The sequence below is a fragment of the Xenopus laevis genome, chromosome 9_10S, assembly GCF_017654675.1.
Source record: "Xenopus laevis strain J_2021 chromosome 9_10S, Xenopus_laevis_v10.1, whole genome shotgun sequence".
In the NCBI taxonomy this organism is placed as follows: Eukaryota; Metazoa; Chordata; class Amphibia; order Anura; family Pipidae; genus Xenopus; species Xenopus laevis.
The window spans coordinates 29,030,087-29,057,537 of record NC_054388.1 but is presented as its reverse complement, the minus strand read 5'-3'; the positions used below and the strand labels follow the sequence as shown (position 1 = coordinate 29,057,537).

Here is a 27,451-nt window from a genome sequence, read left to right as displayed (position 1 = left end):
AAATACTATAAACCATAAAACAGCTTAGCAAAAAAATCAGATAGGTGAGGCCCTGCTAATCAAACGGAATAAAGATGTGATAAATAAACAGATATATATCAACCTTTCTTTGTAAAGTGCATTCAGATATAAAGCCAACAGTATTTTATAGCAATCCTGAATGTAACTATACAACTCTATTAATACTCAACTAGAGACAACAGTTCACTAAAGCGGAAGGGCATAGAATGAGTGGTTTTTAACGGCGTATATTGAGCTTAGAAAGGTGGCCAGGACTACAATTCCTTACAAAATTAGTGACCATGTTTAGTAAATACATGGCAGCATGCTCAGCCCTTTTATGGAAAATGAGAAAGTATGCTGTACAACATCATTTAAACCAATCAAGTTTTCAGAAACACAATTTCTTCATCCACACAATGTAGCAGCAATACAAAAGTAAAGAAATAAAATAAAACCCTTGCACCTTAGTGCTTAATATATAGAATAAGACCCGCTTCAGTTGGGCAGCTTTTCCCGACCGCCCCATATTTTAGGCACCATCCAGTGATTATGATCACTTATCTGATACACTGGACCAGTGTCCTGGCCGCTGAAAACTGCACTGCGCAGGAGAGAGAAAAAATGGGCTTTTCAGTGTGTACTGCGCTGGCCCAGGTCACCTAAAAATGAACAAGAGGATGATTGCTCCGTGGTTCTCCTACAGAAATAGCTTGGGCAGTTCTCATCGACCAGGAGCACAGGCTCGGAGTATCTTTGCTTCTTCATTAAAAAGAAACACAATAAATAACGTGAGTTTAGTCTGTGTAGCCTGCAGGTGAATGCACATAAACTGAACGCAGGGGAGCGCAGGAAAAAACTGCAAGTATGAGGCCTTACATTACCCAAAGCCAGATTTTAAAACATACCCCTTATTACAGATTATTTAGCTCCTAAACTTTTTTTGCTAGGGATGCATCGAATCCATTATTTTTGATTCTGCCGAACCCCCGAATCCTTCACGAAAGATTTGGCCGAATACCGAACCAAATCCGCATATGCAAATTAGGGCTGGGAAGGGGAAAACATGGTTTACTTCCTTGTTTTGTGACAAAAAGTCACAAGATTTCCCTCCCGGGCCAGGCAGAAAGATTCGGCCGAATCTGAACAAAAAAGCGCCAGCACTCCCCCGCTCCTACCCCGTGCGTCCGGCAACCCTGGTGCTTCAACGTGTATCATGTCCCCGACTCCAGACAGGCTTCATGCAATTGTACAACATAGGTACGGAGCACACAGTGGCCAGACTGATTAAAATCTTCTGAGGAAGTGGCAAGTTGCCACGAAATGCGTCAAGCGTTGGTGGTGATGCTATACCCATACCATATGTTGATTTTAATGGATTTTCAATAAACCTTTAAAGTTTTAATCCGTCTGGCCACTGTGTGCTCCTTACCTATGTTGTACAATCGGCCAAATCCGAATCCTGCTGAAAAAGTCAGAATCCTGGCCGAATCCCGAACCGAATCCTATATTCGGTGCATCCCTACTTTCTGCAGATTAAACAACTCAGCAGTAAAAATGACAAAATAAAACGGATTAACTAGTAAACAAAAGTAATGGAGTATAAACTGCACTGGTACACATAAAAGAAGCCTTAAAATGCAATGAACTTGCAGAGCATGTGTCAAAAATATTTGCAATTTGCCATCAGTGCCATACATGGGCAGATTTAAGCTACTGTTTTGGTAAATTTTGACTGAAGTTGGCAGCTTGTCTCCCCCCATATGTGGCCCTTCAACAGGCCTGTCGGGGTGATATCTGGCCAGAAGTCGATTGTAAAGGCTGATCCATTCCTATGTGTCCCAACTTGTATATGCACCAAACATGTCAGTTTCCATTTGTGGTGGATTTAAATGCGGAATCCTTAAATAATGCCTTTTTCTGCATTAACAAGAAGGATCAAACAAGAGTGGATTGCGATTTTCTCTGCTGGTGTATCTACAGCAGAGGACGTAACACCAAGAGTGACATTGATAATACAACTATACCTTTATCTTAGGCATAGGGATCACTGCTCTCTGATACCTACATTTTAAGGCTAAGGGCAGACCGGCAGCTTTGGGGAGATTTAGTTGCCTAAGGACTAAAGCTGGCCATAGACTCAAAGATATGATCGTATGAATCGAGGATTCGTACGATTTTCGGACCGTGTGTGAAGAGTCCCGACATTTTTTCGTCCGGCGGAGATCGGTCATTTGGTCGATCGAAAAGGTTAAAAGATTTCTGTCGGCTGCCGATAATATCTCTGCATGTATTGCCGATCGTACGATTTTCAGAGTGAGACTGTCACAAGCTTTTGTCGGACATAACTTTCGTCAATCTTCCCGAACTGCCTTCTTCCTGCCTTCTGTCTGCTTGAATGAGAAAACACTAGCGCAATGTACTCGCGGCGCTTCGATTTCTGAAATCACCCGAAAGTTGCCTCACGAGGAAATCGAAGCGCAGTGAGAGCATTGCGCTGGCGTTTTCTCATTCAAGCAGACAGAAGGCAGGAAGAAGGCAGTTCGGGAAGATTGTCGCAGAAGAGGCGGTTAGTCGCCAGGCGACTAAATCGCCCCGAATCTGCCAGTCTGCCCTTAGTATAAGCCTGTTTTCAAAATAATTATTTAAAGCCATAACAACTGCTAAACTTGCTACTTTAACAATTTACAGTTATTTTTGTTTTCTTGAGTTTTCATTGTATTAGCAGGTTTACACTTCTAATATCACAAATTTGTTACATGCGCACCCACTGAACTGAGCAAAGAAGCATCAGAAGACCCTTCATGCATATGTTATCCATATTAAAAGGCTAATATACATAAGATATGCAAATTTTTCTATTTCCATATAACTGCATAACTTAATGGTCAAAAAAATCCATTGGTTTAAGTTCCAGTGCTAATCTTAATGCAAATAAAACAATAGATATGTAAAATTACCTGCTTAAACTTTGCAGGGGTTTCATAATCAGGTAATAAACTAATGGTACAGGTTCACACATACAAACACTCCAAAAGCATCTCTCCACAATAGTATCAACGGTTAGGAATGCTTGGCTGTATGCTCAGCCGAGTCAAAACCAATTAGCACTGCTCCTAAGGAGACAACACTTAGCTTATTCTGTAACAAAGCATTACTCTACTAAGTAACATAGCTTAGTATATACATCACATACAAAAATAACTAGTCATCTGAAGCAATTTTATCATATACACATTACTCGGAATAGTATATTTTTTTCTGGTAAACAATACTCAAATGTAAAACAAAATGTACATCGGGCAACTTAATAGGGAAATGTTGTCCCATTATTGTTTTGTTTTAATCTTCCATAAACAGAAGCCATAGCATAACTTATGGAGTGCACAGAACACAGCTTCTCTGCTTGATTACATGAGCACACTGCCTATATTAATTGCTTTGGCCAGAGCATTTAATGTCAGAGGAATTGCACAATACAGTGCTGAATTGTAAATGGTTCTGTTAAGCTGAAGTCTATGGAGAATAATTCACTTGGTAATACGGTATCTCCCCCTCATGTCCAAAATATGTTCCCCCAGACTAAGGAACATGCAAAATGTTACAGGGACGTTGAAATTTACACTGTGAATTCATGGAAATGACTAAAAAGATAGCAGTAATGAGCTTGTGCTTTTGTTGCCTGCAAGTAGTTTTGGCACAAATGGGATCCAATCAAAGGTGGGTTACTTGCCTTGTCTGTTTATCATTATTTACTTACACTTGTGTCTTTTTTCAACCTAACTTAAAACAGATAAAATGATCATTTCTTCTTCTTAAAGAGACTACTATTAGCTCACTACTGTGAGAATCACAGATGAACTCCAGCGCATTGTGATACAATAATAAAAAGCCAAGGCCCTTAAAACAGGTGGGTAGAATCCAGTGCAAAACACTAATAAGTGCTGCTCCACTGCACTCACTTGAATGCCCTTTTTGATGTAATGCAGGCAATTTTGAACTTTGAATTCTAATAGAACTTTATATATATATTTTGGGACCAGTAAAGTGCTATTGGAGGCTGAATGATATGCATTCATAAACATAAGTAGACATCTATTGAAACAATCTAGTTAAATGGCTTGTTATTGGAAAAGGACACTTACAGTCTGGCACTGCTGTGAAACTAGTGCTTCAACCTTACACAAATACTTGAAAGGTTTAAAATTGACAGGTTTAAAATTCACAGACAATTGAAATCATCCTGATACAGCAGTGAAATAGATATGGAGATTGTGGTTAGAAGACTACATATCCTCATCGCTCTGTTCATGCTTCTCATGGTCCGATTCACTGGAAGCATCATCATCATCATCATCAGTCTGTTCTCCTGAGTGATACAACATCAGTGCATGTGTCTTGTGAGTAATGGTGACTGTGCACGGACCTTGGGCCCAGGGCTCTCCATCCACCTGCATTGGCATTTTTGAACTTTTCAAGGTAAGCTGTTAAAAACAAACACAGTGGATGTGAGCAGCAACTCATAGCTAGGAAAGGTCATTGTTTGATATAGTGGAGAGGTACAGTTGGTCAGATTTATTATACTGTAGGTCAAATGCTTTTTTCAACAAAAATGTAAAGGTCTAGTTCATTTACTCCCACTTTCATCACATCATTCCTTTATAGCAGAAGGAGAAAGAAGAAAGGAATACAGACATTGATATTTGTGGTCACTAGGAGAGATGTTATTATCCATTCGGTGGTGAATATTAAGTAATTCTTATCTATGTTCAGATTATAAAAGAGGTTTATGCTAAATTTGGTTCAGTTCACTATATATTTACGAAAAGTGAACGCCGCTAATTAAGGCACCAAAAGTCCATATACAATAAGCCTGCCATTAAAGTGCCCTTTTACTACTCTAGCGGCCAATTACAAAAGTTGCATAAGAACAGCTCACCCAAAAAAGGTGGTGACCGGCTTGTAAAAACCCCAGGTCCCGCTCCTGGGTTCACAAATACCCAAGACAATATCAAGGGTAATATACCAGAAGGAACTCACCAGATCAAACGAGTGGTCTGGGTGCATCGCCCCAAGCCTGTAGCTGTAGGTGAGTCACGATCAGAAGAAAGTAATGGACAAGCACTCCAAACACCCGTGGAATTAAAAGAAGTGAACTTTTATTTTCAACATGTTTAAAACATCAATTCCCTGACGCGTTTCATATCAACCGATTCGTAGTAATAGGTCATTGATACAAAATGCGTCAGGGAATTGATGTATTAAACATGTTGAAAATAAAAGTTCACTTCTTTTAATTCCACGAGTGTTTGGAGTGCTCGTCCATTACTGTCTCCTAATTCTTATTTAGCCAAATATAAAAGATCTTTGTAGGGGTGATTTCAGTTAAATGATGAAAAAGTTTTGTTTTTTTTGGTCAACACAGCTCTCACTCAGCACAAGCCTTCATCCGGACAGTCCAGGACTACACCATGACATTTGGCATTCTCCCAGAATTAAAGGCTATGCAAACAAAAGATACATACTCGTACAGTGTGCGCCTGTCCAAGTCGTACAGGATTCGCCAACTTTACTTGCATCTGTGCACAGTGAAAGGATCCATAAACTCCAACAACCTCCAGCAGCCCATCATCATGTCTGCAAAACAAAAAGGGATTAAAAATGATAAAGAGCACATGTCATAATAGAAGATACTTACATAGCACAGCAAGATATGAAATCATGCCATTATGCAAAACAATAGCATGTTTTAGGCAATGCACTTTTTTTCTCGTTAATTTAACCCTTTAACTGACAGCAGAAGTATTTCATTTACACCCAGTGACAGATGTTTTTTTTTTTTGTTTTTTTTAACATTTTCCACTTCTGCAAAAGGATTTAATATGCTAAATTCAAAAAATTTTTAACATTTCTATATATTATGATGAAGGGATTTAAATCAGAAAAATATATTTTATGAACCAAAAGCCAACTAATTTGGAAAACCTCATGTCTTTCAAATGTGACAATACCAGATATGTATTGTTTTAAGGAGCTTTCTGGCTTCTATAGATCACCATACATAGCCAAAAAAATGCATAAAGGTAGCTTTAACCCAGGAAACCATATCTTTTTCAAACATAAACATTGTGCTGAATCCAAAATGGATTATCATAATTTATTTATATAGCGCCAACATGTTACGGAGTGCTTTGCCTTATTTAAATATGTCTTTCTTCTCCTAATTACCAAGCTTTAAAGCATTTAATTTTTTTTTCTATAAAAATGTATGAAAATTAAGAAAAATCACTTTTTAAAATTCCACTTTGCATATCTCCCACATAGCAATAGGTACAAAGTTAAAACATCCTAAATATAAAGTCCAGGGGTCCAGCAAACAGTCCCACATTCAACATATTTACTGCAGTTTATATGGGGTCACCAAAAAATAATTTTTACCCCACGTGTTAATGAAGTCATTTGCACATGGATAGGAAACTGGCTACAGGATCGGGAACAAAGGGTGGTTGTTAATGGTACATTCTCTACTTGGAGTAAGGTTCTTAGTGGGGTCCCTCAGGGCTCGGTATTGGGACCACTTTTATTTAACTTGTTTATTAATGACTTAGGGGAGGGTGTTGTAAGTAATGTATCAGTTTTTTCAGATGACACAAAACTATCCAGCCCAATTAATTCCATCCAGGATGTGGCATCCTTGCAACAGGATCTTGACAAACTGGCAATTTGGGCAGCTAAGTGGCAAATGAGATTCAATGTTGATAAATGTAAAGTCATGCACGTGGGATATAAATATATCCAAGCCACTTGTACACTTAATGGGACTGCACTAGGCAAATCCATAAAGGAAAAGAGTCCTTGTAGATGATAAACTTGGCTGTAGCTAGCAATGCCAGTCAGCAGCATCAAGGGCAAATAAGGTATTGAGCTGTATTAAAAGGGGCATTAATTCACGTCAGGAAGCGGTCGTTCTTCCACTTTATAGAGCACTGGTAAGGCCCCATCTAGAATATGCTGTACAGTTTTGGTCTCCATCACTCAAACAGGACATTATTGTATTAGAGAGGATACAGAGAAGGGCAACTAAGCTGGTAAAAGGTATGCAAAAAAGCCCAAATTGGGAATGTTCACGCTGGAGAAGAGGCGATTAAGGGGTGATATGATAACTATGCATAAATATATAAGGGGATCATATAATAATCTCTCTAATGCTTTATTTACCAGTAGGTCTTTCCAGCTGACACAAGGTCACCCATTCAGTTTAGAAGAAAAGTGGTTCTGCCTATATATTCGGAAGGGTTGTTATTTTTTACAGTGAGCTGTGAAGATGTGGAATTCTCTCCGTGAATCAGTCATACAGGCTGATACATTAGATAGCTTTAAGAAGGGGTTGGATGGCTTTTTAGCAAGTGAGGGAATGCAGGGTTATGGGAGATAGCTCATAGTACAAGTTGATCCAGGGACTAATCCAATTGCCATTTTGGAATCAGGAAGGAGTTTTTCCCCCTCTGAGGCAAATTGGAGAGGCTTCAGATGTTTTTTTTTTGCCTTCCTCTGGATCAACTGGCAGTTAGGCAGGTTAAAAAAGTTAAAAGGTTGAACTTGATGGACGTGTGGGTTAAAAACTACTCCTCCACTCCCCACCCCCCAGATGTTCTGTAGAAAATTCAATTAAAAAAAAAGTATTAATAACCCAGCAAATACTGTATAAAATTACATTTTAGGGTTTATGAGCTTGTAAGACATTCTGTCATGGATGTAAAAGGCATAGCAAAAAGTGTTGTTATTGCAAATAATAATGAGGAATATTCTGTGGCACTTAAAAAGTTACAAAAAAATTATTGAATCTTAGTTTCAAATGAATGACCAAGGTAACATTTTACAAGAACAAGACAGACAGATTAACACACAAACCTTGATAAGGGATATGGTTCATCCCCCATTCCTTCCCACAGTCGACAGCCTCCTCCCCAGTAACCAATGTTCAGCACTACAATTCCTTCCAAATTTGGTAAGTCGATTCTCTCTCCATCTAACTCCAGCTACAATTACGAAGTATAAAACATTAATATGATCACTCTTGGGGGGCTAGTGATCAGTAGATCTCAAGACTCATTCAGATATTTATTATGTTAAGGTTACATGAGAAATAGATGTTTAAATATAACAATATACATTTTCTTATTAATCAATATTTAAGTAACATTTCCATGGAACAGAATACTACCTGCTTTTATGGATGTAGATCATAATGGGACAACATCACTAAAAGCAGACCTCACATTAGTAAAGTACGGGCACTCCTGAGCTACAGTATACAATCAGATATTGGTAAGAGTTAACTGTAATTTCTTTTACCTCTACTTTCTTGTTGAGATCTTTGCATTCCTGAACCAAACAATCCTTTGTCCCATAAAACAGGTAAACTGCCTAAAAAATAAAAATGTGATTAGAAATATATATATATATATATATATATATATATATATATATATATATATATATATATACGAATATATATATATATATATATATATATATATATATATATATATATACGAATGACAGCTATGATGCATTTATTTTTGCAAGCAGCTGCTTTGTGGTTGGTGTGGTCGGAAAGCCGTCAAACTTTTATCTAAGGTATATCGGGAGGAACAAGCTTAGAATCAATAACCCTGATGCAACCTACCTTATTAACAAGTCTACTAGAGAACAGGGAAGGAGTCTTCTCACGGTGGGTATGAAAATTTAAAGCCATTAATGCGTCTGGCCCTACTGAAAAGTAGTTATTCATCGATAAGACCTGCAAACGATAACATATAAAGATAATTACTCTACTATTTGTGTCTGGTTTCTGAAATACTACAGAAAAGTTGAATGGTGGTGGGGCTACTGCCTGTATGACGTATTTACACCAGTAAAAGAGCATAATTTCTAATACCTTTGGTTTCCTCAAACTGTAACCCTTGTTTGTTACTTGAACTTTCCACCTGCAAAAACATCATTGGCAATAAAATGTTCTTTTATTCAGTATTCTGCACAGCATTTGTGTTGCTTTCTGTAGCAGTTTTTATATACACACTCACCTGTCAAGTTTGATACTATCAGCATCCATTATGTTCCGAAGTATTTGCTCAACAGGTACATCACCAGCATAGCCTGCTCCCCAACCCAACGTGTTAGCCAGGTCATTGCCTGTCCCGAGAGGTAAAACTGCTACTTGTGGAACACAACCCTCAAGACCCTTTAAAAAGAAAATAAACAAAAAAACTGCATTAAACTAACCTGACACTTGCTCAGAAACATTAACTTTTTTGTAAAATTGGTTATACGAGTAAGAACAATACACTTAAAGCAAAAATAAAACAGGTATTAATTTTTTCAAAAGACTCAAGGTAGGCAGACGGCACTTCTGGAAGAGATTTATTGGGGTGGCTGCTGTAAATCCTAACGCGTTTCGTGTGGATACTGCTTGATAGAGCACCTGGACGAGTACAAGTGGTGAGCAGTAGCGGTCTTTACCCCTTTTTTTCGATCTATTAATTTTTTCATGTGTATCATGAAGTTGTTGTGGACATGTTAATTTGTGCCCCAGAGTTCAGAAGCTATAAAAAGTTGAGTGTTCTTTATGCTTCCATAATGGTGGGTAGAGTTAACCTTGTCTGAATTAATAAATTAAGAATTGCATAAGAGAGGTCTAATTTGGCATAATGAAAGCAATGATAAGTTATAAAAGTAAGATGCTAATGTAGAAATATGGACAGAGCTTGACATGGTCTAGTGTAGCAGCCAATAAGATGTTTGCAGGCTGTTAGAATGCTTAATGCTCTCAGCCGGTAACCCTGAGCAATCAGCAATATTTCCCATGTTATAAAAAAAAACTACATAACAAAGAGACCAAAACATGGGTGTCGGTTAAGTGTGCCTTTTTTTTTTTTTTTTAGTGCAATTGGATTACATTAAAAGCGGCTTAGCCTTTTGTACCCAGTGTAGCATCAGGCTACTGCCAATTGGGGTTGATTCTTGGCCTGTGAATAAATGCTGGCCAGGAAACGGTCCCTAAGCTGGCATCAATCAGCCTTCTTTTGTGACTGCACCAAGAGCCACAGAGTAGGTGCAGACACAAAGAAAAGCAGTTGTGAGCAGAGGGACTGTTTCTTGGCCTACACTTATAGAAGGAAAGGCATATTTACTTGGGGGTGCCAAAAGTTAGGCACCCCCAAGTGATTGTATATACTTACCTGAAACCCTGGGCCAGTGCTCCTTTCAGGAGAAAACTGCACCAGTCCAGGAGTTCTTCCAGCAAGTAGCATGGAGCGATCCTTTTTATTCTTTCTTCAAATTTCCCAGGGCAGACTCATGCACAGTAGAGCGAAATAGCCGACTTCTTCGTAAAATTTTGGCTTTTCGCGATACTGCACATGCACACCTGCGCGAAGAAAGAAACCGATCGATTCATGGTACTTTCTGGAATACCCTGTGCCAGTGAAGTTTTCTGCTGATAGGAGCACTGGCCCTGGGTGTCAGGTAAGTTTATACAATCACTTGGGGGTGACTAACTTTTGGCACCCCTAAGTAAAGAGCGCCTTTCCTTCTCCTTTAAATGCAGGCTGGTCTGGAATTAGATTTATGAACAAACTAAACATTTACATTTTTTTTTATTTTAATTTAAGAGAAATACAGCTGCTTCTGCTTCCTGGAAAACACAACTGTCCTTTATTATTGTTTGTCTGCAATATGAGCAAATAAAATCTTATAGGGAAACTCTAGATATTCTAGTGTAGTGTAGTTTGGTAAAGACTTCAGAGGTGCTGGCAGAATCAAAAGACTAAGGCATATAACAGAATTAAAAAAGATATAAATGAAATACAATAATGCATACACAATGCTTAGGTTATGGCATTTGTTGGTTCAGACTATTGGAACCAAGCTAATACGAACTGCAGTTGTCGAAAAACTTTATTTTGTAGAAGTGTATTTTTTGCATTTTAGACAACAAAGATATATAAAGGTTGTAGAACTGTAGTAGTTTATATTTCTTTTCATGAATAAACACAGCAACTGCATCAAAGTAATAAAAAATTAACCAAACGTATTTTCAACACCAGGTCAGGATCTCACCTTAATCTTCATTTCATCCACAGCATCTAGAACCCAGCCAACAGTGCCATCCCCACCACAAACTAGCACCTTGACTGATTTGTCTGGCAATAATGTACACAACTGAAGTGCTTGAAATGGGGAGACTTTGCTCAGGTCAAATACCTGAAAAACAAAAAATGTGAATAGTCTGCTAAATGAACGGACTGGTACAAACATAATTATAAACTTCTGCTAGAAGTAATTCAACAACTGGACTTGCTGAGCAATCAGCAGTGTACGACCTTTACAGAACACATTAACTCAGTGGACAATAACACCAAGTTCACAAGGGAAGATGTCCAGGGGAAAAAACTTGCCTTGTTGGACTGTTTGATATGCATCCAAGAGGGGGGTAACTTGAAAATGGAAGTATACAGGAAACCCACTCATATGGATCAATATCTATTGCTTGATTCCCACCATCTGCTGGAACACAAACTGGGCGTCATAAGAACTCTGCACCACAGGGCGGAATGTGTGGCAACTGATACAGAGTCCAAGTACAAGTAGCATAAACATCTCAGAGGAGCTTTGAAAGCGTGTGGCTACCCAGACTGGGCCTTTGTCAAATCAGCAGCAACCAAGCCCAACAGGAACACCAAAAGTAATAACCACCTGGAGACACATAGTAGGCGAAACATCCCATATGTAGCTGGAGTGTCTGAGAAACTCAGGAGGATTTTCAACAAACACCACGTCCCTGTGTTTTTTAAACCTAGAAACACACTGAGACAAAAACTGGTACACCCAAAGGATCCAACACAGAAAAAAACCAAAGCAATGTGGTATACGCAGTCCGGTGTAGTGAGGAGTGCAATGATTTATATATTGGGGAGACAAAACAACTGCTCACCAAGCGAATGTCTCAGCATAGGAGGACCAACTCTACAGGGCAAAACTCAGCTGTCTTTCTACACCTAAAAGACAAAGGACACTCCTTTGAAGATAGCAATGTCCAAATCTTGGATAAAGAAGACCACTGGTTTGAAAGAGGTGTGAAAGAGGGAATTCATGTCAAGGTGGAGAAACCATCCCTGAACAGAGGCAGGGGCCTTCGACACCACCTGTCTGCTACATACAATGCTGTTCTCACATCTGTACCCCAGGCAGTTTCAGAACACTTCACACATCCATTCATGCAACTCTTCTCTGAAGAGTTACAATATGCCATTGTGATTGGATTAGTGGAAGAGTTTATATGCCGAGGATTTCCCACACCAGTCAGTTGAACTGAAGAAGCTGCTCGGATGACTTCAATGATTACTCAGCAAGTCCAGTTGTTTTAGAATTACTTATATCAGATATAACATGACCAAGATGAATGAAAATCTTCATAGTAATAATTATAAACGTTGTACATCTTAAAGAAACCCTTTTTTACATCTATCATAACATTGTGTTTGCATACTATTTATAATTTTGCTATAAAAATATTTGCCTGATGTTTTTACATTACCAATCTGATCCGCCCTCTATGAGGGGGCTGTGATATTTGTTCACCAGTAGCCGGTTAGCATTAAACATTCTAACTAACAGGTTGAGAAGGGACAGTGAAATTGGCAATAAAGTCAGGTTTAGGAACAATAATTTACAAAAAGCAGACCTATCTGAAAAAAAAAATTATCAATATGACCTAAAGATGACTTTTCCATTAATATTTTGAGGAGTAGTTAGAGTGCCTGTATCACTTTAAAGGAGAACTAAAGTTAAACTAAAGAAGTGGGCTAGAAATGTTGTACATTATATTTTGTGCTTCTGTAACAGCCCAAGGCAACCACAGTCCTTTAACAGGGAAAATCTGTGTCTCCAAAGATGCCCCAGTAGCTCCCCATCTTCTTTTCTGCCGCTTCACTGCACATGCTCTGTGCTGCTGTCACTTACTGAGCTTAGGGACAAACTCACAATAAACACTACAGATAAAATATAAATGTCAAAATATAAGGCGGATTAGTGATGCCTTATGGGAGAATGGCATGAGACAAGTAAATATCTTTCAGAAGGTTTCACTTTGCATGTAAATGCTTGTGAAGGGCTTTTTGGCTCCTTTTAGCCCTTCTCACCATAACGAGGTTCGGTTTTCCATTTCGATGTAGTTATAGTGCCTGTATCACTTTAATTAATGAATTAATTTTTTTCCAGGACAATAATGTTGCTGAGCTCTTTTGTCTAACTAAAATTAGGAACTCACCAAATCATGGAAATATTTTATTCAAAATCTACCCAATTTTAAACATGAACAGTTTCGCTGTGACGCAAACTGAACCTGGTGGTGCGGTTATGTTCCTACCTATGGAAAAGTAGCCTGCCAGAAAAAAAACAGGTGGGAAGTGGAACCACCATTGATAAACCCTTTACATGTATTTTTCTACAGAAGCAACATTTGAACAAAAGATATCCTATGGATGGCAGACAGTTGAGGTCAATGACATTTTTGTTTTGACAAGAAAATCATTTTCAGAAGAGGTTTGCAATGCCTATAAATGTATATAAATACAATCTACAGAACATAAATACTTTATGCAAACAACACTACAGAACGGATTACTTTATACAGAAAAAAGGTACACTTACCTGGATGGGATTCAGGAGACCTTTAAATTCACTGACTAGGGCTTCCCCCATGTTATTGCCACTACGAGTGTTAGCCAAGACTATTAAGGGAGTCCATTGTTTTCCCATGGAAGATGCTAACTGGTAAAAGCAGAAAATAAAATGACACACTTTTCTCTATATTCCAATAAGAACATGTGGGATAATGAAAACCTCTAATGCTGCCTTTACATAGACACTTTAAAGGGGACCTGTCGCTCTAAGAAATAATTCCAAATTATTTTCGATCATGTTAATTGAGCAAAATAAAATTTACTTACACTACATTTATTTACATTTTGTTTCCTTCAGTCTTGGAATTACACAATCAAAGCAAGCAGACAGGAGCCATTTTCTGGACACTGTTATTAAGTATCAGCTCAAAATCTTATGTATGCAGCAGAATGGGGGACCTAATGCCTATGCACAGTACCCTACCAATTTATAGAGTGTTAGGAGGGAGGGGGAATGTGTGGAGGGCAGTGACATCTAGGAAGTGCTGAAAATAAAGTAATAGATTGCTCCACCTCTATGGATAGGTATGGATGCTTTAATGAAAAAAAGAATTTGGGTTCCATGTTTAATTTGCAAATTACTTTTATTATACAGTTTTATTTATGTGTAGGTGACAGGTCCACTTTAACAACAGCTGACCAGTTTGCATTAGATATCAGTACAATGTGAAAATAGTTAAGTATGCTTGTAGAATAAAGCTTTTAGACTGTTTTCATCAATAGAGTCTGGGCATCTTGGTAAAATACAACAACAAATGGTTAATACAAAACATAGGGAAATGCTTAAAAAGAACATGTTTACGTCTTCTACAAAACAAAATATTGGGAGAAGGTTCATCTTTCAGCACAGCAATAACCCCAAGCACAAGAGTTTTAAGACTAAAAGCTGAATGCCGTGCAATGGCCCAGTCAAAGCCCTGGTCTCAGTGCTGCGTATACAAGTGCCACCTGACTAATCTGAATAAGATAGAGAAAAAAATTACTCCCAAACAGATTGCAAAAATAAAAAAAAAATAAAAAAAAAGAATTGCAAGCGGTCTTCAGAGGTTGTCTCAAGTTGTAAAGGTGAACTACCCCTTTAACAGCCAAAATCAAATACAGGAAACACAGGACTAGTTGCTCGTGAATTGCATATGTTTTGACCCTGGATTGGGGTCTAGTCCCATCTGACAAAGAGCTCCACTCGTGTGCAATGAATACTTACTAAACAGCTAGTCTTGGTTTCCAGTCTTTTTCTTGTATTATTTGACTTATTTGGTACTATACTTGTGGCATGGGTGTTCAAAAGAAGAAACCTCTCATTTTGTGGTCCTGGTGCTCAGTCTGTCATTATCCAAACATTCAGCCTTGCATTTATCAGTGTTAATCCTCATCTACACATGTTCTGCCCATTCCTCCAAATTATTCATATCACACCACAAAGTGGACAGGTACTACAGGTATGGGACAGTTATCCAGAAACCTGGTATCCAGAAAGCTCCAAATTACGGACACCGTTTTATCAAAATAATTTTTTTAAATGATTTCCTTTTTCTCTGTAATAATAAAACAGTACCTTGTACTTGTACCTTGTACTTGATACAAATGAAGATGTAATTAATCCTTATTGATAGCAAAGCCAGCCTGTTGAATTTATTTAATACTTACACGATTCTCTAGTAGACTTAAGGCATGAAGATCCAAATTACATAAAGATCTATTATCCGGGATACCCCAAGTCCCGACCATAATAAAGACCAAAATCAGGTTAACACCTCAACACCAGCTTCTTTTTGATTGATATTATGTAACAAGATCTGCCCGGGGCAGAGGCGGGGGAAGCGACGGACAGACTCAGAATCACCTTTATGCGCCACCTGCAACTGAATCTTTTTAAAGGAAAACTATACCCCCCAAACAATGTAGGTCTCTATAAAAAGATATTGCATAAAACAGCTCATATGTAAAACCCTGCTTCATGCAAACAAACCATCCTCATAATAATATACTTTTCTAGTAGTATGTGCCAAAAAATAAGGTATGCCCCTGGGATCGTACGATTCACTGTGCACACAAACATACCAACAAACATACTTGTTAGGTCAATTAACAGAGAGCTTTCTGTCTTTTGCTTCAACACTTCTTCCAGCTAGAGTTGTAGTATTTCTGGTCAGGTGATCTCTGAGGCAAAGGGGTTTTATTCCCCGAAACGTTGCATTTGCACTCCACTTTGAAATAAAAATTGGAAGATTTCCTGCAGCCCTGTGTGCCATCGGATTTTTTCTCGTTGTACCTTGCTGTGAGGTGGCCGAGCCTCTACCCTTGTGCAACAGGCTCTGAGGCAGCACACAGACCACCACGAAATGGTGGCTCACGGCAAGAGATGTAAAAGGGCAATATTTACTTAAATATATATACCTGTTTGGTAAGATTCTTTTTTTTTTTTTTTTTAAAAGTTTTTATTTTTCATTTTTCAAGAACACACATTTGAGAAAGAGAAGAGAGAAAAAGGAGGAAAGAAAGAAGACAGAGAAGCCGACATTGCAAGCCAATAAAATACAAATGCTGTATCAATAAATTTATCTTGTTATCACCTTAGTCTACCTGCGTTTTACTTCCGCGCTCTTGTGCCAAGGGTGATCACATTACACTGTAGGATCCTTTCTAGAGTCCTCCAAGGTCAGCCACTGAGCCCAAACCTTCTCAAATTTTTGGGGGCATCCCCGGGCAATGTACGTCAGTTTTTGCTTTGGGAGGGTGTCATTAACCAGTCTACGCCAAAAGGCTAGTGTTGGGGGAGCCGTGGACTTCCATTGAAGCAAAATGGCTTTCTTTGCATAGTATAGCAATTGTAGATAGCATAGTTTGATTCCCACTTGCAGCCCTAGATCGTCCACCACCCCCAAGAGGCATATCAGTGGGTTTTTAATACATGGGACACCCAATGCATCAGATATGTATTGTAAAACCTCCCCCCAATACCTCTGGATATGCGGGCATGTCCAGAATACATGCAAAAATGTGCCAACCTCTTGTGTACATTTAACACAGTGGTCTGGGGTCGAAGGATATATCCTAGCAAGTCTGTGGGGGGTAAGATAAACTCTGTTAAGGAATTTGGCCTGGATATATCTGTCTCTAATTGACATTGTAATGTCCGGAATCTGCTTCAGTGCATCCTCCCACATTTCGTCCTCCAGTTCCGGAATATCCCCAACCCATTTCTCTTTTGCCTTAGCTAGGGGGTCTGGGGAGGCTTGGCACAATATTGTATAGAACCATGATGTCGGTTTTTTGAGATCCACCTTTCGTAGGTATTTCTCCAGTGTAGTGACCACCATTTCAATGGGTTGTATGGGAAATTGCATTCTGAATGCATGTCTTAGCTGCAAATATCTAAAGAGCATGGAGTTGGGTAACTGGAATTCCTCTTTTAGGCACTGAAACCCCTTTATGTCACCATTCTCTACAATATCCCCTAGCGTCTTTACTCCCTTAATAGCCCAGGCGTTAATATCAGGTATAGAACTTAGGTGCGGGAGAGTACCATTACCCCATAATGGGGTCCAGGGGGACCACACTGGCCTCCCCTTGCGAGCATGTTTGAGACCTCGCTTAAATGCCTCAGCCACTGTGGCCATCGGTGTTGTTAGTTTGTAATACTCCGTGGGACCCCTATATGGCAGCTTGGACAGCGCTTCCCAAGACCCCATGCCAGCGGCCTCCAGTGTAGTGGAGAGATTATCAATTTGAGGTACAAACCACCAATGCGCATACGTTAATTGGCTGGCCAGAAAATATAACTTGAGGTTGGGGAGTGCTAGCCCCCCACCAGTCACTGGGGCCTGCAATGTATTAAAATTCAAACGTGGGTGCTCCCCCGCCCATATGAACCTCCTCAATATTGCATCAATATATTTAAACCATTGGTTTCGTGGTAAAATAGGCGAGTTGTGGAATACATACAAGAATTTGGGCAGGAACACCATTTTGAACAGGTTGATCCTGCCCGGGGGTGAAAGGGGCAACTGCTGCCAGACCTCGGTCTTGGCCTTCAAGGCATCCACAATAGGGGTCAAGTTATGTTCTTCAAATTTCTTATAGTTAATGTGAATTTTTATTCCCAAGTATGTAAAAGACTGTACTACTTGTAAGTGGTGAATTTGCAATGGTGAGCCAGTGGGCAACGGATCTATTGGAAATATCACTGATTTCGCTCTATTGACACAAAGACCAGAGAACTTCCCAAATTCCTCTATGAGGTTCAGGGCTGTCTCTAAGGCTTTGTCAGGGTTAGCCAGATATAGGAGCATGTCATCAGCATACAATGACAACTTTTCAATAATATTACCTACTGCCAGCCCTTCCACCTCTTGGGCTTCCCTTAATTTCACCGCCAGCGGCTCTATTGCTAGGGCGAACAACAGTGGGGAGAGGGGGCAACCCTGTCTCGTTCCCCGCTCCAGCCGTATTACATCCGTGAGTAGGCCGTTCACTAACACTCTCCCGGCTTATAATATATTGCCTTTATCCACCCTAGAAAACGTTGTCCAAAACCGAACCTGCTTAAGACTTCCCAAAGGTACTCCCAGGACACCGTATCAAACGCCTTTGCCGTGTCCAAGGACACCACTATTCTGGTCTTGCTATTAGTGTGGTCAAGAGCCAAATTATTAAGCAGTCTCCGAATATTTATGTCCGTGGCCTTGTTCGGCATGAACCCCGTTTGATCTGGGTGCACCAATTTAGTAATTATATTTTTGACCCTGTTTGCCAACACCTTTGCAAAAATTTTAATGTCGCAATTCAGCAAAGAGATGGGACGGTAAGAATCACACCTATCAAGTGGTTTGCCAGCTTTGGGGATCAGAGTTATGTGGGCCAAATAACAAGAGTCTGGTAGCGGGGTGTCTAGCGACGTCCTATTAAAGAGTGTGCAAAGTTTAGGGGCCAGAATCTCAACATGACGTTTATACCATTCTGCTGGAATACCATCTGGTCCAGGTGACCTGCCAGCGGGCATGTCAGCAATAGCCTTAGTTATTTCCTCCTCAGACATGTCCAGTTCTAACTCCCCTACCTGTGGTTGGTCAAGGCGTGGAAGCATTATCCTGTCTATGTATTCATTAAGGTTCTGGAATGAGGGTGGTGGAGGGGCAGCATAACTACTTTGAAAATATTGATGGAACCTATTAACCACCTGGGGTCTATCAGTGATCAATACATCATCTTCCCCTTTGATTCCCTGAACAACGGTATGTGGGACATCTCCCTTTGCTAACAGGGCAAGCAGTTTCCCATTCTTATCCCCCTTATCAAACCACATTGCTTTCCTGTAAGTTTCTCTCTGGGAGGCTTTATCAATGAGCAGTAGATTTACACGTCTTTGGGCTGCTGCATGCTCCTGTTTGGTACTTTCTGAGGGATGGGCTATTAGATCAGACTCAAGGGTTTCTAGTTCCGCCCTGGCCAGGTCAAGGCTGGCATCCTGCTCCCTCCTTACAGATGATATAAGAGAAATATAGGTACCTCTTGTGTGGGCTTTACGTGCGTCCCAGACAATATTCGCAGAGGCACTACCTAGATTGTTCTGCCAGTAGGCCTCCAGCGTTGGGACGTACATCTCCCCCACTTTAGCGTTGGAGATCCACTTAGGGGGGAGTCTCCAGTTTCTAGTAGCCCCAGAATCCCTTCCTGCCAATGTCAGTATCACTGGGGAGTGGTCAGAGCACACTCGTGTGGAAAAATAAACATGTTCCAGGGCCTGTAACACTTCGGCACTGACCAGGATGATGTCGATCCTGGACAGCGCCGAAGAGGAAGTAGTGTAACACGAAAATTGTTGGAGATGTGGATTTCTCCATCTCCAGGCATCAGTGAGGCCAGTTGTTTCTATCCAGTTTGCAAAGTTTCGGTTGTCACTCGCAACAGGCCTCAATCTGTCCATCCCTGGGTCTGGAACCATGTTAAAGTCCCCTGCCCATATCATAGGGAAGCTTCCCATGCCAGCTACCTTTTGTAGGATCGCGTTAAGAATCTGTAGATCTGCAGGTGGCGGAAGGTAGACATTAACGAATATAAACGTGGTGCCGTCTACTAGGCCTTTCAATATTATAAACCTCCCCAATCTATCCGTTATGATCCTATCAAATGTAAAGTTAAGAGTTTTTCTAATCAATATGGCCACACCCCTTGAGTAATTGGAAAACTCTGCATGGTATACAGTTGCAACCCAGAACCTCTTTAGGGCCTTAACCTTCTGACCCACCAGATGGGTTTCCTGCAACATAGTAAGGTCTGCCTTTGCTTTCTTTATTTGTTCCAACACCACCGACCTTTTGATCTTATCATTTAAACCCCTGACATTCCATGACATCACGTTAAATTTTTGTTGTACTGCCATTACCCTTGTTTAACATATGTATGAGGGGGGTGGCCACTGGCCACCTCCCAAAAGGTGTAAGGCCCAGTATTTTCTCAACACAGTAGACATATAAAAAGCGCATAAAACCAGCACATATGTGGCTCCCATTTAGCACAGAAAGAAAGGAAAGAAAAGTCAGAATAGAAAGACACAGAATAGAGATAACATTTCCCAACATATTCCCCCCTCCCGGTATCCCCACCCTGTAACTTAGGAGATACATCTTTCCCGAAACACCTTTATAGAGCAAGAGCTCACAACTTGAACCAAAAAAAAAAAAAACTAGTCCATCCGCAGTCACTGAGTTCAAAAAAACTATTGAGTATCAATTCCTCCTCTTTATCTCACGAAGAGTATGAAATGTCACAATGCTATCACGTAGCAGCCCGGGGCCAGCTCCGCAAAGCAGAGAAAAGTAAAGTTAACTGACCCTGTATGTGGGGGGTATGTAGAGTAGGGGTATAGATTGTGTACAGCCTTTGTCATTAGGACATGTCCGGCCCATTTTAAGCACCCAAATTGCTCCAAACACTCCTAGTAGCCAGAATGTAATCAATGGGCTGTCCCTGCACAGTACCCGTCGGACTCCAGCCCTTTCTATAAAGTGGGGGTCATCAAGGTATGGTAGTTCCAGTATCTCTTGATCAGGCTGAACAGTCCCATTGTGTATTAGCTCTGTGTATATCAATTAACATTAGGACCTAGTTTGCCCAGCTGAAACACAAAACCGGTTGCAGTACCCCGGGAGGTCAAAATACAAATAAAGGGCCAACCCAGCCCGGTGTAAGTCCGCAGGACTCCAAAACTTCCTATTAAATGGGGGTTTTCAAGGTGTAGTACTTACGGCACCCCTAGATCAGGCTGAATCCTCGCTTCTTCACACCTGGCGGGGCGGGCTTCTTTGCTGCCGAGGAGGGCTACGCATCTGTGCACTTGGACGGGTATCCAGCCAATGTTGGACGTTCCCCGGTTGGTCAAAAAATTGTACTCTCCCACCTTCCATGATCCGCAGCTTGGCAGGGTAGATCATACTGTATGCAATCCCCATCTCACGTAGGCGCTTCTTGACACCGATGAATGTACTACGCTGGCGTTGCAGGGCTGCTGAGTAGTCCGGATAAAATGATACACGGGCCCCTTGGTAGTAGATGTCACCTTTGCCCCGTGCAGCTTTGAGCGCTGTGTCTCTGTCCCGGTAGTTTAACAGCTTTATGAGGAAAGGTCTTGGAGGGGCTCCAGGAGGAAGGGCGCGTGTAGGCACCCTGTGGGCCCTCTCAACCACAAACTGCTGTGAAAATATCTCTTTCCCAAGCATTTCTTTCATCCACTGCTCCGTGAAAAGTTCTGGGTTTTGACCTTCACATTTCTCAGGTAGACCCACCACTCTGACATTGGAGCGTCTTTGTCGGTTTTCCATGTCTTCCATACGGTCAGTCGCCTGTTTCATGAGTTTGCACAGCTCGGTCATTTCACTAGGCAGCGGGGCAGTACGATCTTCCAGGGCACTCACCCTTTCTTCCACAGCTCCTGTTCGTTCTCGAATAACCTGCACATCCTGCTTCAGTAGCGACAGTTCCACCTTCACTTCCTCGATTTTGGTGGTAAAAGTTGCTGTCAGCGAAGCCTGGCAGGTAGTTATTGCTGCAAGGACATCTTGTATAGTTGGGGCAGCTGTGATCTGAGTTTCTTCCCCGATCGGTTGGAGCTGTTCGGGAGGGGTGGGGGGGGGTGCAGGCGCCATCTTTATTCAGGCCCCCAGTACTCATCTCTGGCTCCAGTATAGTCCCCAGCCTTGTTTTCGGGGCGTTTCGCCCCCCTGCCCCTTTCTGTGTAGCAGGGTTATTTGTGCAGCTTACACTGCTGCGCTCCGGTGCGGGCGGGTATTCCTGTGGAGGGGAGGAAGTAGCAGCCGCACGGGCGCCATCTTGCCTGGGGCTGCGCACATACTGTTCTAGTTTTGCAGCGGTGTCAGCACGGACCCGCTGACTTTGCTGTTGACTGCTCCTCCTCATAGTAGCGCCTGTGTCTGCCACCAAGTCCGCAACCCTTCCTGGCTTCAGGTAAGTATCCTGTTGTGGGTCAGTTATGGGCTTACAGGATTATTTTTGCGGAGCTCGCCTCACACGCTGCCTACCCGCTCGGCATGCGGCTCCGCCCCCCTTGGTAAGATTCTTTAATATTTCACTTAATATGATGCAAACTGTTGCTTAAGTGTTCATTTTGGGTGTATAGTTTTCCTTTAAAACAGAACTCATATTTCCTCCAAGAGCCACCCCATCCCTCAGATCCAATTCACATTTAATTACATCCCCTATCATTCAAACACACAGGCACAGCCTAGGAGCACTTAGACTCTCATTTGTCTTTTTAACACACATCCAAACATTCTCAAAATCTTGTCGGATTCAGCTGGGCAACATTGCCTGAACACAACCGTATCTAAGTTCAGATACAACCAAACACTTATTCAGTCTCTTATTATCTCCTGCCTTGACTACTACAACCTACTCCTTGCACGCATTCCAACAAGTCAGCTTTCACAACTCCAATTAATGCTGCTCAAGATCAGCTGCCCCATGCATTTCCCTTCACTGGTTCCCAGTCTCCTCTAGAATCAAATCCAAACTATTAGCGCTCACTTTCAAGGCCTTAACAATGAAGCCCCTCTCTATATCTCATCTATGGTCTCAAAATACACTCCTTCACGCAACCTTCGCCTCTCGTCCCCTCTAATCACTTTCAACCCATTTTCTTCCACAAGACTTCTATCAGGCTTCTGCTTTTCTATGGAATTCTCTGCCTCAAGCTGTCAGACTCTGTCCGTCCTTCCAAACGCTCCCTAAAGACCCACCTGTTTAGAGAAGCGTATTCACTGTACCTAACTTAATCAGTCATAAAGGTATTATAAATCACAAATTTGTTTAAATCCTTGTCTTAGTGGTATCCTAACCCTTTAGTATATAAACTCTTGCAAGTAGGGGCCTCTGATCCTATTGTACTCTGTAAACTCTGGTTTGTTATTTACCGTTTGTTTCCTGCTTGTTATCTAATAAAAAGCACTGTGTAACCTGAGGGCTATACAAGTAAATGATGATGAGCAAAATACATACATGATGATAATTAATGGGCATTTTCAATTGCTGAATAGATCAACTTACCAATGTTTTGGGGCCTTAACCTACATTTAACCTGAATAACAATGTCATTCCACTCTGTCTAGCATTTACCAATTGTACAATGTGCCATTGTATTCTATAGTGAGTGCATTTTGCAGTACTAATAAAAAGCCTAATACCATTTTCTAGGAAAATGAACTGGGCCTGAATAGCAATTTTCTTGTACTGCCTGCAATTTCTATCTACTAAATTAAAGAATCAGACTTACTTTATTCATCTCAAAAATGATTATGAATTCAATTCAAAGAGAAAACATTCAGCACAGTAACTGACAAACTATAGTTCAGATATTATGGGTAATGCTCAAAGGTAAGGCATTTGGGGAATCTAGCCAATACATGGCAATGAGGAACTTGTTACCTTTTCATAATCAGTAGTTTTGCCTTTCTTCAACTGAGTGACAGCCGAAAGGTAACTTGGAGGAATGATAAGATTTTTAAATTCACCAAAATCACAGTCTTCGGTTTTTAAGTTGTTCTGCATGCAGTCATCGTGCACAGTCCGTTGACACCAAATACACCTTGACAAAAGCAGCAAAACAGAATATATTTAGCAAAGATAATAGTCACAACTACGTTTACTGCACATTACTGATATACAAGAAGTCATAACTAAAATGCAATTTTAGTGTTTTAAAACATTTACCAGAACTAGGGCTGCGTAAACCGCTGTAGAAATGGATGAACAGACATCTACTGGGCAGTTTTAGAATAGGTTTACATCTTGTGGTGTTCTTTTCCTAGCATTACAGTAGTTAAGTAGATTGCCGATTACTAAAAGCTTTTCAGCTATGCTGCAGATTTCCAGAAGTAGTAAGCCTGCTTAATTTCTGTTCAGATGATTGCTCTAATTACAGTAAAAATGATTCTTGCCATTTTAAGCTGCTGGCCACTTTGCTTGCTTTTACAATGTTGCTACCATATGCTCACATTTTACCAGGCTTGCATTATGTTGCATTCTATTTACAGTTCTGCAACTATACAGTGCTATAAAGCTATATGACTTATATAAAACTAATTAAAACTATACTTTTATAAAACTATAAGTAAAGATTGCACTTACTTTTATTTATTTTTTACTTTTCATTACCTTTTTTCTATTTAGGCTCATTTGGACAGGAGGCCCACCATCAATATTTTTATGTGTCTTTCTTTTTTGTTTTTTAAAGCACCACCTACAAATGTCAGTCACTTTTTTAATCAACATTACTTATTTTTTTAGCACTTTTCTTTAGTAGATACATAGACTTTATTGCCTGCAGTCACAGAGCTTTGGTTGACACATACTGTTATTTAGTATTAATGGTGTATATAATGTTGTATACTACCTGAAGTCACAGAGCTTGGGCTGACATGCAGTTACACAGTTGTGTTCACAATAATAGCAGTGTTTTTTTTTTTTTTTAAAAGTGAATGAACGTCAAAATCCTAACAGCTTTTATTTCCATACACACAGGTGCACTGCACATTCTATTCCAAATCAAAACATGAAAAAAAAAAAAGATAAAATGTATGTTATTCCTTTACAGAAAGCGAAGAAAAGGGAATAACAGTCTGCATTCTTCTTTACAAACTCAGACATATGCTGTATAAACTGAAAAATGTTTCATGAACTAATACTTAGTTGTATAAGCACGGTTTCTGAGAACTGCTGGACATCTGTGTTGCATGGAGTCGACCAACTTCTGGCACCTGTTACATTCCACAATTCTGCATTTCTTGGTTTTCACTCAAAAACAGCATTTTTGATGTCACCCCACAAGTTTTCTATTGGATTAAGGTTGGGGATTGGACTGGCCTCTCCATAATGTCAATCTTGTTGGTCTGGAACCAAGATTTTGCTCGTTCACTTGTGTGTTTGGGATGTTGTCTTAATTAAAACCATTTCAAGGACATTTCCTCTTTGGCATAAGGCCAGGGCCGGATTACTTCCCCGGCCGCCCCTAGGCCGCGTGGTCCAACCAGCGCCCGCCTTCCCAGCGCGCCGGCGAAGAAACGCCGGCGCAGCTGGTGTAGTTGAATGGGGACGTGAACGTCCCCATAATGCGGCTGGGCGGCATGCCGCCCCTATTTTTTGCCGCCCTAGGCCCGGGCCTATGCGGCCTTGCCGCAAATCCGGGCCTGCATAAGGCAACATGACCTTTCCATGTATTTGATGTATTGAAACGGATCCATGATTCCTGGTATGTGAAAAATAGCCCCAGTACCATAGTATGAGAAACATCTCCATATCATAATGCTTGCACCACCATGCTTCACTAACTTCACAGTATACTGTGACTTGAATTCAGTGTTTGGGGTCATCTGACAAACTGTCTGTGGCTCCTATACCCCAAAAGAACAATCTTGCTTTCATCAGTCCACAAAATTTTGTGCAATTTCTCTTTAGGCCAGTCAATGTGCAAATTGTACCCTCTTCAGCACTTTTTTTCAACAATGGGACTTTGCGGGGGCTTCTTGCCAATAACTTGGCTTCACATAGGCGTCTTTTAATTGTAACAGTGCTCAGAGATAACTTTAGACCTGCTTTAAACCTCCTGAAGCTGATCATTGGCTGAGTCTTTGCCTTTTTGGCTATTTGTCCATCTATTCTTTTGGTTGCCATTTTATAGCATTTGAGATAATTTTAGCTGAGCAGCCTATCATTTTCTGCACTTCTTTATATGTTTTCCCCTCTCCAATTAACTATTTAATCAAAGTACGTTTTTCTGCTGATCAATGTCTGGAATAACCCATCTTCCTAAATTTGCTGCCTTCTTCACATTGTTATTTGGAGCAAACTAATATTATTTTGAACACTGCTATTATTTGTAACAAGCCTCAACTAATGATTCAATGACACAGCATCAGCAGAAGCATGTGGTGACTGTTGCTTTTCTATTACTCTACTAGTAAATTATTTGCGATGTATAAAAATAATTTCTACCAAAAACAATGATTGATCAGGGTAGTGATGTCGGGCTGCTATTATTCTGAACACAACTGTATAGTATTTACAGTGTACATAATGTTTATTACCTGTAGTTACAGAGCTTGGACTGACATGCATTTATAGAGTATCTATGGTGTATATTATGTTTATTACCTGTAGTCACAGAATTTGGGCTGACATGCATTTATAAAGTTTGATCACAAACAAAAATATAGTTCACTTGTAATTAATGTTCACTCACTTGTATTACCCAATTTCAGGCTGTGTAGAGGTATGTATTTATAGAGTATTAATGGTGTATATGTTTATTACCTGTAGTCACAGAGCTTGGACTGACATGTAGTTATAGAGTATTAATGGTGTATATCATGTGTATTACCTGTAGTCAAAGAAGCTTGGACTGACATGTATTTATAGAGTATTACTGGTGTATATCATGTGTATTACCTGTAGTACCAGAGCTTGGACTGGCATGTATTTATAGAGTATTAATGGTGTATATCATGTGTATTACCTGTAGTCACAGAGCTTGGGCTGACATCCACACTGCTGGCCACACACTGAGCACAGGCTGCACAGCGGAACATTTCCCCGCACCCAGTGGTGGCCCCTGCCCTCAGCCCGCAGAACTATTTCCTTGCAGGGAAAGCGCCTATTAGCTCTTCGGACACAGGCTCCATCCGCGCACAGGCCACATGAGCGACAGTATACCCCACGCAGTATATGCTGCCCGCACACCGAACAATACGTGGGTTTCCCGAAGAGGCCGGTGTCCTGCCAGCCGTGCTTCCCTGTCCGGGGGATGTTCCTCCTCCGAGACTTGCGAACACTGCACCAAAAAGTGAGTAGGACCGGCAGCAGCACCGCGCACACTGTCCATGCAGCCAGGCTCCATCCCTTCTCCTCCGCACCCTCCATTGCTACGGTGTGTCTTTTAGGACATCGATGCACTAAATTCTATTAAGTGCTGACTCTCTAAAACCTCCGTATTGCTAAGAAATTGTTATGTCATCCCCCACTACTATTAACAGTTATCTCTTGCTTTGTACTGCCAGCTCCCACCTGCCCCATTCATCCTCTTCTCTCTTCCCTTCTGTATACGATCTTCTCTTCCTTTTCCTGACAGGTCGCAGTATGCAATTCACCCTCCCCTCCGTTATCATCAGACGGCCCGCCCCCATTTACGTCATGCCACA

The 27,451-nt window shown here is 40.7% G+C and overlaps 1 protein-coding gene across 2 annotated transcripts; it reads right to left on the bottom strand.

Annotated features, from left to right (window-relative positions):
- Positions 1-2,964: 2,964 nt before the first annotated feature.
- dgke.S (diacylglycerol kinase epsilon S homeolog) lies at positions 2,965-27,451 on the bottom strand. 2 transcript variants are annotated; one of them, XM_041577810.1, is made up of 11 exons: positions 27,318-27,451; positions 23,685-23,844; positions 13,714-13,833; positions 11,122-11,265; positions 9,087-9,244; positions 8,942-8,990; positions 8,690-8,803; positions 8,356-8,427; positions 7,912-8,039; positions 5,526-5,637; positions 2,965-4,484 (listed from the first exon to the last, which is right to left on the bottom strand). In XM_041577810.1, exons 1-11 carry the CDS (start codon positions 27,434-27,436, stop codon positions 4,287-4,289), a joined length of 1,374 nt encoding a protein of 457 aa, XP_041433744.1. In that variant the 5' UTR covers positions 27,437-27,451; the 3' UTR covers positions 2,965-4,286.